Raw genomic sequence first — 12,447 nt, 5'->3', positions numbered from 1 at the left:
GGCCTCTTATATGGAGGAAGGATCTGAAATATAAGGCCATCTATCATTTGAATATATATGTCATTTAATATATATATATATATATATATATATCGCTGATCCAGGAAAAGTCCCCAACACAGGGCATTTCACAATGTACAAAGAAAGAGAATAGAAAACAATTCCCCCGTTACCTCAGCCCCTACCTCTAGTCCCACTCAGAAGAGCCTAATACAGAAGCAGCAGACACTGATGATATCAAGCCTACAAGGTCAGGTCTGGGGCGACATACCAGTAGAGCAATGTCAATGTGGCAGGAAACCCACTCTATTTAGGTAGATTGATAGAGGTGCCTGTGTCATAGATAAACAAGCTGACAAAAACTGACCTGGGAACTATGTAGAAATCCTACAGACAAGGAAAAAATAAAAAGGAGAGTGGAGAGGGGGAAACGCACTTAGGATGCAAACAAAAGATCTGTTTTGGAAGAATATATATGCCAGAAAACAGAACATTTTAGATAACCAGTATTCCTCACTCAATAAAGATATAAACACTTACAAATAGGAGATCGAAGCAGAGATGATAAGGCCTAAAAAAAGGAAATTGCATAGGTAGGGGGAAAATTGGAGGCATAAGTCATAGTTATATAAGTTATAAATACATTAGAAACAGTAAAGAAGAGAATTGACATGGCAGAAATGCAAGTCATTCATTTATTCAAGAAAGGCAGCTTATACAGTTTGGGCAGAGGGCCCCTCTTTACAAGAAAAAATACAAATTTGTGAATATTTAGTTAAGAAAAAGGTCACAACGTATTACTAGAACCTTGGATTCAGGTTTCTTTCTTTAGGTAATTTAACAAAATTGTTTATATGAAACGCTTCCTGTTTAAAATCTGACTTTACCCACCTACAGCTCTCTACGGCTCCCAGAAATCACAGGGGCCCGTACAGGGGAATGGGCTGATACTCCTGTCTTTGTGAAGGCGGTTTGAACACTGAGTATTACAAAGGATGTAGTAAAGTGAGCAGAGACAGCAGTAGTTCTCTGGCACCATCAGAACCCACTGACAGACCATCACAGAATATGTCAAGCTCTTAAGGATGCAGGAAAAAACTAAGCCTGAAATTCGACTTCCACTTTTTTTTTCTGTGTAAATTCCAGACCAATAGCTGAGTTCAGGAATGACCACTTCAAATTTTACTTCCTTTCAATACAAGAGTAGAGGTCTTGAAAATGGCATCGAGCATTTCAGTGTACTCTTTGGGGTTTAACTTGGCAGATGGCTCCAATTCCATTTCACTTACAGCCCCAAACACTGCTTGATGCAAGTTCAGTTTTGGGAATCCTGCTTCTGTAGGGTTCCAGGATGCCAAAGGGCAATGAGGTAGACAATTTTCTGTTTATTATTTAAAATAAGACTTACGTATTATATTAGCAAGCATGTAAAACTTGTGCTGTTCCATTTCTGCAAGGGTAAGGTAACATAGTAATACCTTTTACACACTGCAATATAAAACTGTTTTGGACTTCCCTCGTGGTCCAGTGGGTAGGACTCTGTGCTCCCAATACAGGGAGCACAGGGTCGATCCCTGTTTGGGGAACTAGGATCCTGCATGCCACACAGCGAGGCCAAACAAACAAACAAACAAAAAACTGTTTCAGCCTTTGTGAAAAATAACTTGGCAACACTCATTAAGAACCACGACAAAATTGTTATCCTTTCCCAGGAATTCTTCTTTGAATTTGTCTGACCTAAAGAAATCAACAGAAATTTGGACAAGAATTTATATACAAAGACATTCATTGCAAAGTTATTTGTAATCGCAAAAATTTGGAGTCACCCTAACTATCTAAAAGTGCAAAATGACTGAGTAAATTATTTCATGGTCTTACTAGTGAATTCATATAGCTGTTTCAGTGTTTTTGGAATTGGAGTAAAATTTAATGATGCACGTAAATGTTCATAATATATATATATTTTTTTCTTTTGGCGGTACGCGGGCCTCTCACCGCTGTGGCCTCTCCCGTTGCGCCACAGGCTCAGCGGCCATGGCTCACGGGCCCAGCCGCTCCGCGGCATGTGGGATCTTCCCGGACCGGGGCACGAACCCGTGTCCCCTGCATCGGCAGGTGGACTCCCAACCACTGCGCCACCAGGGAAGCCCCATAATATTTTTTAAAATTAGGACACAAAATCACATATAAGGGGTAATGCCAATTCTGTAAATATACGCGTAGAGAAAAGGACGTATGGATAGACAACAAAATGTTAATAGTGGTGAGATTTCAATATAAGTATAATGGAATTTATAAGAAAAACCATTTAAAAACCTTTTGGGAGGCTTACAGTGATCAAATAGGAAAACATGGCTATTTACTGTAGCTTTTAATACTCCAAAGAAACAGCCTTCTATTTTTTCAATCTTGTTACTGTATTAGTGAAGAATTTTTAAGAATGTACCCCAAATATGCATATTATTTGTGTATTATATACATTGAGTCATGTACTAGTATATTAGGTACATTATAAAACCTTAGCAAAAAAAAAATTAAGACTATAAATAGAAATTTATACCTGTGTCAACTTCTTTGATTTTAATAGTTTATTTTGTGTACTTCCTGATTGCTTCCACTCTACTTTGGAGATTTAGATCTCAAAGAAATAGAGGAAAAATGAAAAAAAAAACACAAAAGGCACCCCACCATTTCTACTTTTCTAAGAGTGATTAAAACTAACTTATTTTGCTCTCTTAAAATAGGGCACAGGATGCAACATTTGAGTGAAGGAAGCAAAGGTCGGCAAGTGGGAAGTGGAGGTGATGGGGAACGCTGGGGTTCAGACAGAGGGTCGAGGGGCAGCCTCAACGAGCAGATCGCTCTCGTGCTCATGCGCCTGCAGGAAGACATGCAGAACGTCCTTCAGAGACTCCACAAACTGGAGACGCTGACGGCATCGCAGGTAGCCTTCCTCGTTTGTCTTGTCTTTATCTGCTGTTGATCCCATCAAACAGTGTGTAATTGGAATCTGTGTTAATCTGATTTAAATGAACCATACAAATGATACCCAAAGCTTATTTTAGCAGTTAAGTAAGATTATATGTTTAGGGAACCAGGCTCAGATTATGTTTTATCAAGAGGTATATGGTGTGTTCCAATGATAAGAATATTCAAATACACTGATTTGAGTGGTTTTGCTAAGAAAGAGACAAATTCTGGATCCACAAAATGCTAAACAGTAACAGTTTACAAAATGCTTTTTCTTGTTAAACGTGTGATTTTTTGGTATGTGCATTTAATATCTGTCTTTCTTGCTAGACTATAAACACCGTGATTGTAGGGACTATATATATACTATTTTATTTACTGCTAAAGGACAGAGCCTCGTTCCAAGGAGGCGGGACAATAAATATCTGCTGTTAGATTAAAAAAAAATCTGATTTACACACATCAATGGAGTTTAATGGTTTTAAAAGGATCTACTTTTGAAAATATTATTTCAGAAAAGACTGACCCAAAAGCCAAATACCACTTAAAATAATGGGAATTTTTCAGCATATAAAATTAGCAGTACCATGTTGGAGACAGGAAGAAGAACCCAAGAAGAATAAGTGTTGAACAGTGCAGTTTGTGGCACTAATAGAGACCACAGCTAATGTCCTAGGGTTCACCATTGAAGGGCCATCCTTTTGTAGTAAGTGTTGTCTTCTATCTTGACCTCTTTTTAAAATGCTGTGGAGGTAATACACTAACTTACCCATTCTTTACTGTAAATTAGTTTTAGGCTCAAAACTTTCAAGCCGGAGAGAAATGTAGAGTTATGATTTGACCTCCACTATGGTTTGCTATAGCTTATCAGGAATCTCCAAAACAAATATTTGGATATTGTTCACATAATCTTTACACTTTTACAGTTTTAATAATCAAGGCTATAGTTCTCAAATATGTTTGTAAGTTGGTAGTTTATATGGAAATCAAGGAATTAATAAATGTTGAGTAAGTAATTTAATAAGAATGTAAAAGAAGTAATTAATGGTTCTGATTAAGGTTTTATTTTGATAACTTTATATTATTTGAACTATAAAATGTCAGAGATAATTATTTGGCTAGCAATTTTAGGGACTTTTAATTTGGTCACTGTTGAGTTTCAGGATAATCGAAGCATAGTTAGCAGAAAAACCGAGAGTAATCCAATATTTCACCCTTTTTTTTAAAAAAAAAGATAGGAAATAGAAAAAATTACTGTATTTTTTTTTCTTTTTGTCAGAGCTAAATCAGTTTCATTTGTGTTGATAGGCAAAATCATCAGCATTACAGACCAGTAATCAGCCCCCTTCGCTGGTAAGAAATTCTTATCTTAAATCTAAGTGCCAGGGTTTCAAATAAGTTACAGTAAATTTAGATTATATGACATCCTTAAAGTATTCCAAATGAAATCTACCCTTTAGAACTTTGAAGTTTAAAATATATTTGTTTTGTACTAAGTCTGAAGTACTTCTGAAAGTCTACTTAACTGAATTATGCTCTAAAATTATCTCCCTCCCTTTAGCAGGAGTGAGATCTATTATTAATTATGTAGTTTCAAAATTATGGTGTTTTTTAAATTTATATGTGCAATATGTAATAGATTGGTGACCAGCTTATTTTATTTTCTCAGAGACCATCTTGGTGGCCCTTCGAGATGTCTCCTGGTGCATTAATCTTTGCTATCATGTGGCCTTTTATTGCCCAGTGGTTAGTGCATTTATATTACCAAAGAAGGAGAAGGTAATACGATAGTTTTATAATTCAAAGTGGTATGTAAACTCTTAGAATCTATAGCAGACAGAGCTTTCAGCGGCAGTTAGGGAGATAGGTCCATTTTATAGATAGTCATACTGAGCATTCTGTACTGATCCTGAGACTGAAACTACCTTGGAAATGATATCTAGTGGGTTTTTAGATACTTGTTAGATTAAAATTTTTTCACTTGAGAGCATCTGATGTATTTGTACACTTTTGATTTATGCAACAGCAAGAAAATGATTACAGGCTTAAGTTTTATGTCTTATGAAGAAACAGTGTTCTCAAAGTATGATTTTTTGGGGGGGCCCTTTGCTAATATTAAAGGACAACAGATAAGAAAACTAATAATGCCTGCATGCTCTCTATACCTTAGAAATATAGACATTGGCATTTCAGAAAATGTTCATCCTGGTGGTTGACTAGAAATAGGGCTTATTCTAATTTGAGGGCCAGAATTCCAGTTTGGATGCCAGGAAATAACTCAGGTAAGTCTGAGAATAACAGGTTTGAATCCTTGCAAGTGCTCTGAGATTGTCTAGATGAGGAATAACCCGAGGCCAAAACTCTTGGGTTCAAGAAAATCATTAAAAGCATTTTTTTGGACACTATGTAAACTGAATTACTTTCCCTGGATGGGCAGATGGACAAATATTTGTCATTCGTGGCCTCACTGATTATGTTTCTGGTGTTTCATCACCATTTCCCATTAAGTCACAACAGATGGGGAAAAGAGATAGGGTATTTGGTGGTAACATTTTAAGTGCTCTCTTACATATGTGCAGTAGAAACACATTTTTAAAAAATCTACAAGTTTAAATAATTATAGGTCTGTTGTTCCTCTACCAAAGAACCCACGTTTCTAATTACTGCACGTGATAACAAAAGCAAAAACCAAACATTTACCCTTCTCCTACGTCAAAGGGCTAAGCAGCACACTAGTCTAAGTGCTCCAGTGAGAATGCTTTATAGTAGAGAAAAGGAAATGCATGTGGCCTTAGGTGACTTGGTTTAGTCTTCCTTGTTCTCTGCTTATGTTAAGACTGTTTGATTTATGTTCATAAATGAACTCAATACGTTTTCTGGTACATTAATGTTCTTGGAATATTCTTGCTCACTTAAAAAACTTTTGTGGGATTTCAGAAGCCTAAGTTGCCTTCTCAGTATCATTTACCCCCTTTCTAAGCCATCTGTGTATGTGTCATTTCAGCTGTTAAGATACAGACCTTGGGACTATATCTATAGATATAGACTGTAGACTGTGGTCCAGTGGTTAAGAATCCGCTCATCCAATGTAGGGGGTGTGGGTTCAATCCCTGGCTGGGGAACTAAGATCCCGCATGCTGCATGACATGGCCAAAAAAAGGGGAAAAAAAGATATAGACCTTAATTTAAATCCTTTCTTTTCTTTTTTCACACGTTTTGTGTTTCTCCTGTGATGGTTGGGTGCTATACAGTGTTTTAAATCCTAATATCCCTGATAATAGGAGGAAAAAAGAACCAAACCTTTTTTCAATATGTGGTTATACTGGATTTAAGCGGCTGGCAACAGTGGTGCTAACGGGAGGTGTTTACATGTTTTGCAATGCATTTCAAAGTTCTTTTTCATGTTTTACTTTGTAGAAAGTTGGGGATTGGAGAATAGAGAAATTCAACACACAACAAAAAACCTAAAGTTTACTTTGATTAATAATTTATTTCATGCTTAAGGTTGAAGCAGCTTGTCAGTTTATTAAAGAATGAAAAAACAAACTGTACTTTGCTTCACGGAAAGTGGCAGTCACGGAAAATGGCAGATTTTCTAAAATTTATTATTTTTTTAATGTTCCTTACTTGTAAAAGTATATGCCGTTTCTCCTAAGTATTCCTTTCAGTTGTTGACAGATGTCTCTGAATGGAGAAACTTTTCTCTGTTCCTAATTTTCTACTTTGTTATTATTGAATCTTTATCCAGTTTTCCAATGTATGTTAGGTATTTAATCCTTCAAAGTTGTAAATTATTAGTGCTCTGCAACTGCATTTTGATGAGACATAGTGTTTTTATGTATTGTTTACTTATATATGTAAGGAGTCAACTGGGGTTGGCAATGGAAACAAGTTTTGGCTTGAGGGGATTTAGGCATCTTTTAATCTGGCAGTGTTTAACAGGTTTTAATCTGACAGTTATAGGAAAGAAGACTAGAGAACATTGTGCATGGTTTAGAGAAGACAGGTCTGTGTTAGAGATGAAGAGAAGGATTTAAAAATCCTCTTAGGGGCTTCCCTGGTGGCGCAGTGGTTGAGAGTCCACCTGTCGATGCAGGGGACACGGGTTCATGCCCCGGTCCGGGAGGATCCCACATGCCGTGGAGCGGCTGGGCCCGTGAGCCATGGCCGCTGAGCCGGTGCGTCCGGAGCCTGTGCTCCACAACGGGAGAGGCCACAACAGTGAGAGGCCCGCGTACCGCAAAAAAAAAAAAAAAAAAATCCTCTTAGGATGGGAAAAGTGTGGCCAGGAGAAGGGTGTGCCCTACTTATAACAGGGCCCACCCTGTACCTCATCCTCTAGCACAGTGTCTGGCATGTATTAGGCTTTCAATAAATATGTGCTGAATACCTGGCTGAAGGCCCACTCTTGGCAGGATGGCAGCCGAAGTACCATGTGACATGGAGAAGCTTTGATGTTGTTTAACATCTGGATGCAAACACACACTGAGATAATCCTATACACATGTAAAATAAGTGGTTATCTATTTGTGGTAAGCTTTAAAAAAAAATTTTTTTTTTACATGAAAAGTAACACTTAAGGTCCACTGCTTGATTCTTTTTTCCCCAGTATAGAAGAATATAAATTTTTTATAGTTGATTTACAATGTTAATTTCTGCTATACAGCAGAGTGATTCAGTTATACATATATATACATTCTTTTTTTTTCATATTCTTTTCCATTATGGTTTATCATAGGATATTGAATATAGTTCTCTGTGCTATACAGTAGGACCTTGTTGTTTATCCATTCTATATATAATAGCTGACGTCAGAAAAATATAAATTTAAAAGTAAAAGAGATCTCATATCACTCTGCAGAGGATCTGAAAAACATTCTTTCTGTATGTGCTATGAAGAGTATCATCTGCAGACCTGTTCAAAATTAGGCCCTGAACAGCCTCCTATGGTACTACCTCCCCTCAGTTACCTAACCTGGTCATTCTGCTATTAAAATTATCCATGGGGCTTTCCTGGTGGCGCAGTGGTTGGGAGTCCGCCTGCCGATGCAGGGGACACAGGCTCGTGCCCCGGTCCAGGAAGATCCCACATGCCGCGGAGCGGCTGGGCCCGTGAGCCATGGCCGCTGAGCCTGCGCATCCGGAGCCTGTGCTCCGCAACGGGAGAGGCCACAACAGTGAGAGGCCCGCATACCGCGAAAAAAAAAAAAAAAAAATTATCTATGAGTTAAATACTGAAACCAGGCCAGTTTTTTTTTTTTTTTTGGCCACAGGGCGGCAGCTCGCAGAATCTTAGTTCCCCAACCAGGGATCGGACCCAGGCCTACGGTGGTGAAAGCACTGAGTCCTAACCACTGGACCTCCAGGGAATTCCCTGAAAGCAGACGTTTTAAGTCCACAAGACTATTCTTAATCTATTACACAAAGACCTCACTTCTCAGATACTGCATTTTTTACAAACTGAAGGTTTGTGGCAACCCTGTCACAAGGCTGTCAGTACCGCTTTCCCGACAGCATTCACTCACTTCATGTCTCTGTGTCATATTTTGGTAATTCTTGAAATATCTCAGACTTTTTCATTATTATTATATCTGTTATGGTGATCTGTGATTAGTGATCTTTGATGTTGCTACTATGACTTGCCAAAGGCTCAGATGATGGTTAGCATTTTTTAGCAATAAAACATTTTTTTAATGATTTTTTAAGGGATTTTTATTTTTTGGCTGCGTTGGGTGTTCGTTGCTGCACGTGGGCTTTCTTTAGTTGCGGCAAGTGGGGGGCTACTCTTTGTTGTGGTGCGTGGGCTTCTCACTGCAGTGGCTTCTCTTGTTGCAGAGTGCAGGCTCTAGGCGCGCGGGCTTTAGCAGTGGTGGCACGTGGGCTCAGTAGTTGTGGCTTGTGGGCTCTAGAGCACAGGCTCAGTAGTTGTGGCACACAGGCTTAGTTGCTCCTAGGCATGTGGGATCTTCCCGGACCAGGGCTCGAACCCATGTCCCGTGCATTGGCAGGCGGATTCTTAACCACTGCACTACCAGAGAAGCCCAATAAAGCATTTTTAAATTAAGGTATGTACAGTTTTTTAAGACATAATGCTATTGCCACTTAATAGACCACAGTAGAGTGTAAACTGTTATATGCACTGCAAACCAGAAAAGTTGTGTGACTCACTTGATTGCGATATTAGCTTTATTGCGATGGTCTGGAGCCGAACCTGCATGATCTTCAAGGTCTGCCTGTAATTTGAAGGAAAGGATGTTTCTAACCACTTTCCTTTATCAGTCTGTCCAGGTTCATAAATGTGCTGGTAGGTGGTTTCCTTAGAGACAATGAGCTTTCAGTTTTTATTTAATAAAAACTGGATAAGGTGGGACAGGTCTCAGGAGAAACATTCTTCAGATGGAGCCTGGGGAAGGTGATACTGGACCAAAAATTCAGGCCCAGGCTTCTGAGGCAGGCAAAGAATCTCAGCAGTCCAGGCAGAGCAGAGAGTTCAGTGGGCTGGGGAAAGGCAAAATGTTATTCCTGTTTTCTTATCTGTTGTTTTCTGTAACTTTTCTTCTCTTATCACACTATACCCTACATTTTACAAGTTAATTTTTTATAAAAGGAGAGAAAGAGCTCACTAAGTGCCTGGAAAACATCCCAAAATTCCAAAGATAGTGATAATGACTTATGTCTCTTCTATTTCCCTATTACAACTGAAGGTTGGGGGTTCATAGACCAAGTTGTGTGTTTTTTGGTAAATCTACAGATTTGGTAAATCCTGTATAGCAATCTGCATCACGTGGGTTCTTAGTAAGTGTTGCTAACTGTTCAGGCACCTCCCAACTAGCATTTCTGCTGAAGTCTCACTCAGGCAGTCTTTACAACCACCCACGATTCTCTTCCTCCAGGGGCCATTTTTCTTCATACCAGAGTAATCTCCTCCTATTATGTGAAAATCCAACTGATTATTTAAAATGTCACTCCTGCCAAGGTGTACATAAGATTTCTGTGGAGGATAAGGAGTGGTCTGATTATTTAAAAGATCATTCCTGCCAAGGGGGTTGCATAAGGGCGTTTCTACAGAGGAGAGGAATAAACTTGTAATGAGAGAGTTTCAGGCATTTTGGCATCTGGAATGCTGAGGAGGATATAGAGATTTTACAGCTGTGGGTCCTTTCCCAGAACTCAGATCAGATGTGAATTGTTGTGCTCACAAGCCCATTCTTCTCTGGTAGCTCACTCTGCTATCAGTAAAACCATCAGATTATACACATCTGAGTTGTTGGTTTATATGTCCCTCCCATCCCCATCCTATCAACTAAACTGAGAGCTTTTTTGAGGGCTAAAGCCTGCCTCAGAGATGTCTGAATCTCCAGTACCTGGCACAGTGCCTGGAAAATAACAGATACATAATATGTGTTGATTAAATGAACAGTCCAGGTTGTGTATCTGTCAACCTTCTGTTGTTTTATGAAGCTTTTTTGTTTCAAAACTTTCCATTTTGATAAACTTATGAAAAAATCTGAACTGTGGAATAGCCAACTAGAAAAAGATGAGAATCTAGAAGCTGTGAGAGGAATGTACATTTAAATCGTTTGTTAGAAACTACTTGGTAATGTCATCACTTGCAGTTGGATCTTTCCTATCGAGCTCTAACTGACATGAAGTAACTTCATAAGGATCATTTGTAATTTTATGGTCTTATTTTGAATTTGAATATTATTATTATGTTACCATCAGCGAATTCTTTGGTATCGATATGTTTCATATTCAGGTTGTATTTATACTCATAGGACATTGTTTTTTTCCTTTCTTTTCAAAGAAAATTGAACTGAAGAAAATATTTTCCTGAAGAAGACTACTGGGCCTGGATGACCTCGGGATGAAATAGATTGTGGAGCTCACACGAAACTCCTAGTTTGTGATGATTACATTTCTTTTTGTTGTCCAGTAGTTTGGTTTGTGTACATATATACATATATATATTTTGCACTACACAAATGATAACATTTTAAGGACTAATATTGCTGATACTTGAATAATCAATCTCAACTAGGTTATAAGTAATAGACTTAGATTTACCCTACCCTTGAACTTGAAGGACATTAAATTATTAATTATTGTTTGGTAACATGTTTACCTGATTATCTCCCATAGAGAAATATAAGCTGCTTTTCCAAGGTACAGTTGTGATAATAAGAACAGATTAATAACTGGGTTTTTTTTTTTTTTTTTTTTTGCGCGGGCCTCTCACCGTCGCGGCCTCTCCTGCTGCGGAGCACAGGCTCCGGACGTGCAGGCTCAGCGGCCGTGGCCCACGGGCCCAGCCGCTCCGCGGCATGTGGGATCTTCCCGGACCGGGGCATGAACCCGTGTCCCCTGCATCGGCAGGCAGACTCTCAACCACTGCGCCATCAGGGAAGCCCCATAACTGGGTATTTTTAATTTTCTAAATTAAATATGAGAAAGTATGCAAACCAGGAGTGAATTTCAAATGAGATGAAATCGACTTTCTTAGTCACTGAACCACCATGCGATTCAGTAGAAAACGACTGGAAGAATCTTCTCCACATCCACTTTGTGGGCTGCCCATAATCTTTCTTGGGCATGCACATCTCTAACTTTAGTATTCAGGCATCATTATGACAAAGTAGAGCCCTATGTACTAGGCTTTGTTTTTACAAATAATTCACAGAATAGACATAACCTGCTAATGGAAATGATGAAGAATGGGCTTAACGTGTTTTGAACCTGCAGATCATTAATAAGATTTGTATTCAATCATATACATGGATTCCTTTGTAATAATTTTCCTTTAACTGAGGACATCTTGTTTCTGCTTCATAGGGTGCTTTGAAATATAAAATGAAAACTTATTTATACTGTTTTTACAAAGGTCAAAGAGGAAACACATGAAGATCACTTTTCTGCAACTGGTAAACCACACAGACCGGACTCTTAACCTCTTAGTGCCTCAGTTTTTCCTTCAGGGTATAATATTGGAGATATACCTATTTCACAAGGGAGAGATTGGAGAGATCTGCAAGCCAGCAGGCCATATGCTTCCATTTGAATAAGACATACCCAACTAATGTAAATTTGTGTCTCTCCTCCACCTCCCACATTTAGATTAAGAAGAAGACTGTAATTTAGATCCTTGAAGGCTTTGTTTGGAATTATCCTTCCTGCATGCCTTTTAAAACTCCCTGCTCATGTAGATGTACCTTATGCTTTAAAGATTTCTCTGATACAAAGGTTTAGTATCAGATAATTTTTTAAATTCTTGGTATGTGTGATGTTGGGTTTAGCATCATGTGTTCAGAGTGTTCTCAATAAGAGAGAAAGTAATCCATCCCTAGTCTAGAGGGTGGTTCTTTGTTTACCTGAAGAAAAAAGTATAAGAATACAATTTGCTTTTCTGAAGACTCTTTTTTTCCTTATTTTTTTTCTTACATGTAACTTGATGTTTTTTATTTTTTAATCCCATCTTGA

At 38.4% G+C, this 12,447-nt stretch overlaps 1 protein-coding gene across 9 annotated transcripts in view; it reads left to right on the top strand.

Annotated features, from left to right (window-relative positions):
* ACBD5 (acyl-CoA binding domain containing 5) overlaps positions 1-10,908 on the top strand; it is a 32,795-nt gene extending 21,887 nt beyond the window's left edge. For 7 of the 9 annotated variants that reach the window (XM_060160418.1, XM_060160432.1, XM_060160425.1 and 4 more), the window contains 4 exons: positions 2,745-2,944; positions 4,279-4,323; positions 4,640-4,749; positions 10,778-10,908. In XM_060160418.1, coding sequence (XP_060016401.1) covers positions 2,745-2,944; positions 4,279-4,323; positions 4,640-4,749; positions 10,778-10,790 — 368 coding nt within the window. In that variant the 3' untranslated portion in view covers positions 10,791-10,908. The remainder of the gene's footprint in view (positions 1-2,744; positions 2,945-4,278; positions 4,324-4,639; positions 4,750-10,777) is intronic. The other 2 variants (XM_060160409.1, XM_060160398.1) reach the window with 2 other exon arrangements.
* Positions 10,909-12,447: the final 1,539 nt, after the last annotated feature.

This window comes from Lagenorhynchus albirostris, chromosome 1 (genome assembly GCF_949774975.1).
Source record: "Lagenorhynchus albirostris chromosome 1, mLagAlb1.1, whole genome shotgun sequence".
In the NCBI taxonomy this organism is placed as follows: Eukaryota; Metazoa; Chordata; class Mammalia; order Artiodactyla; family Delphinidae; genus Lagenorhynchus; species Lagenorhynchus albirostris.
This window is presented reverse-complemented; position numbering and strand designations above follow the sequence as displayed.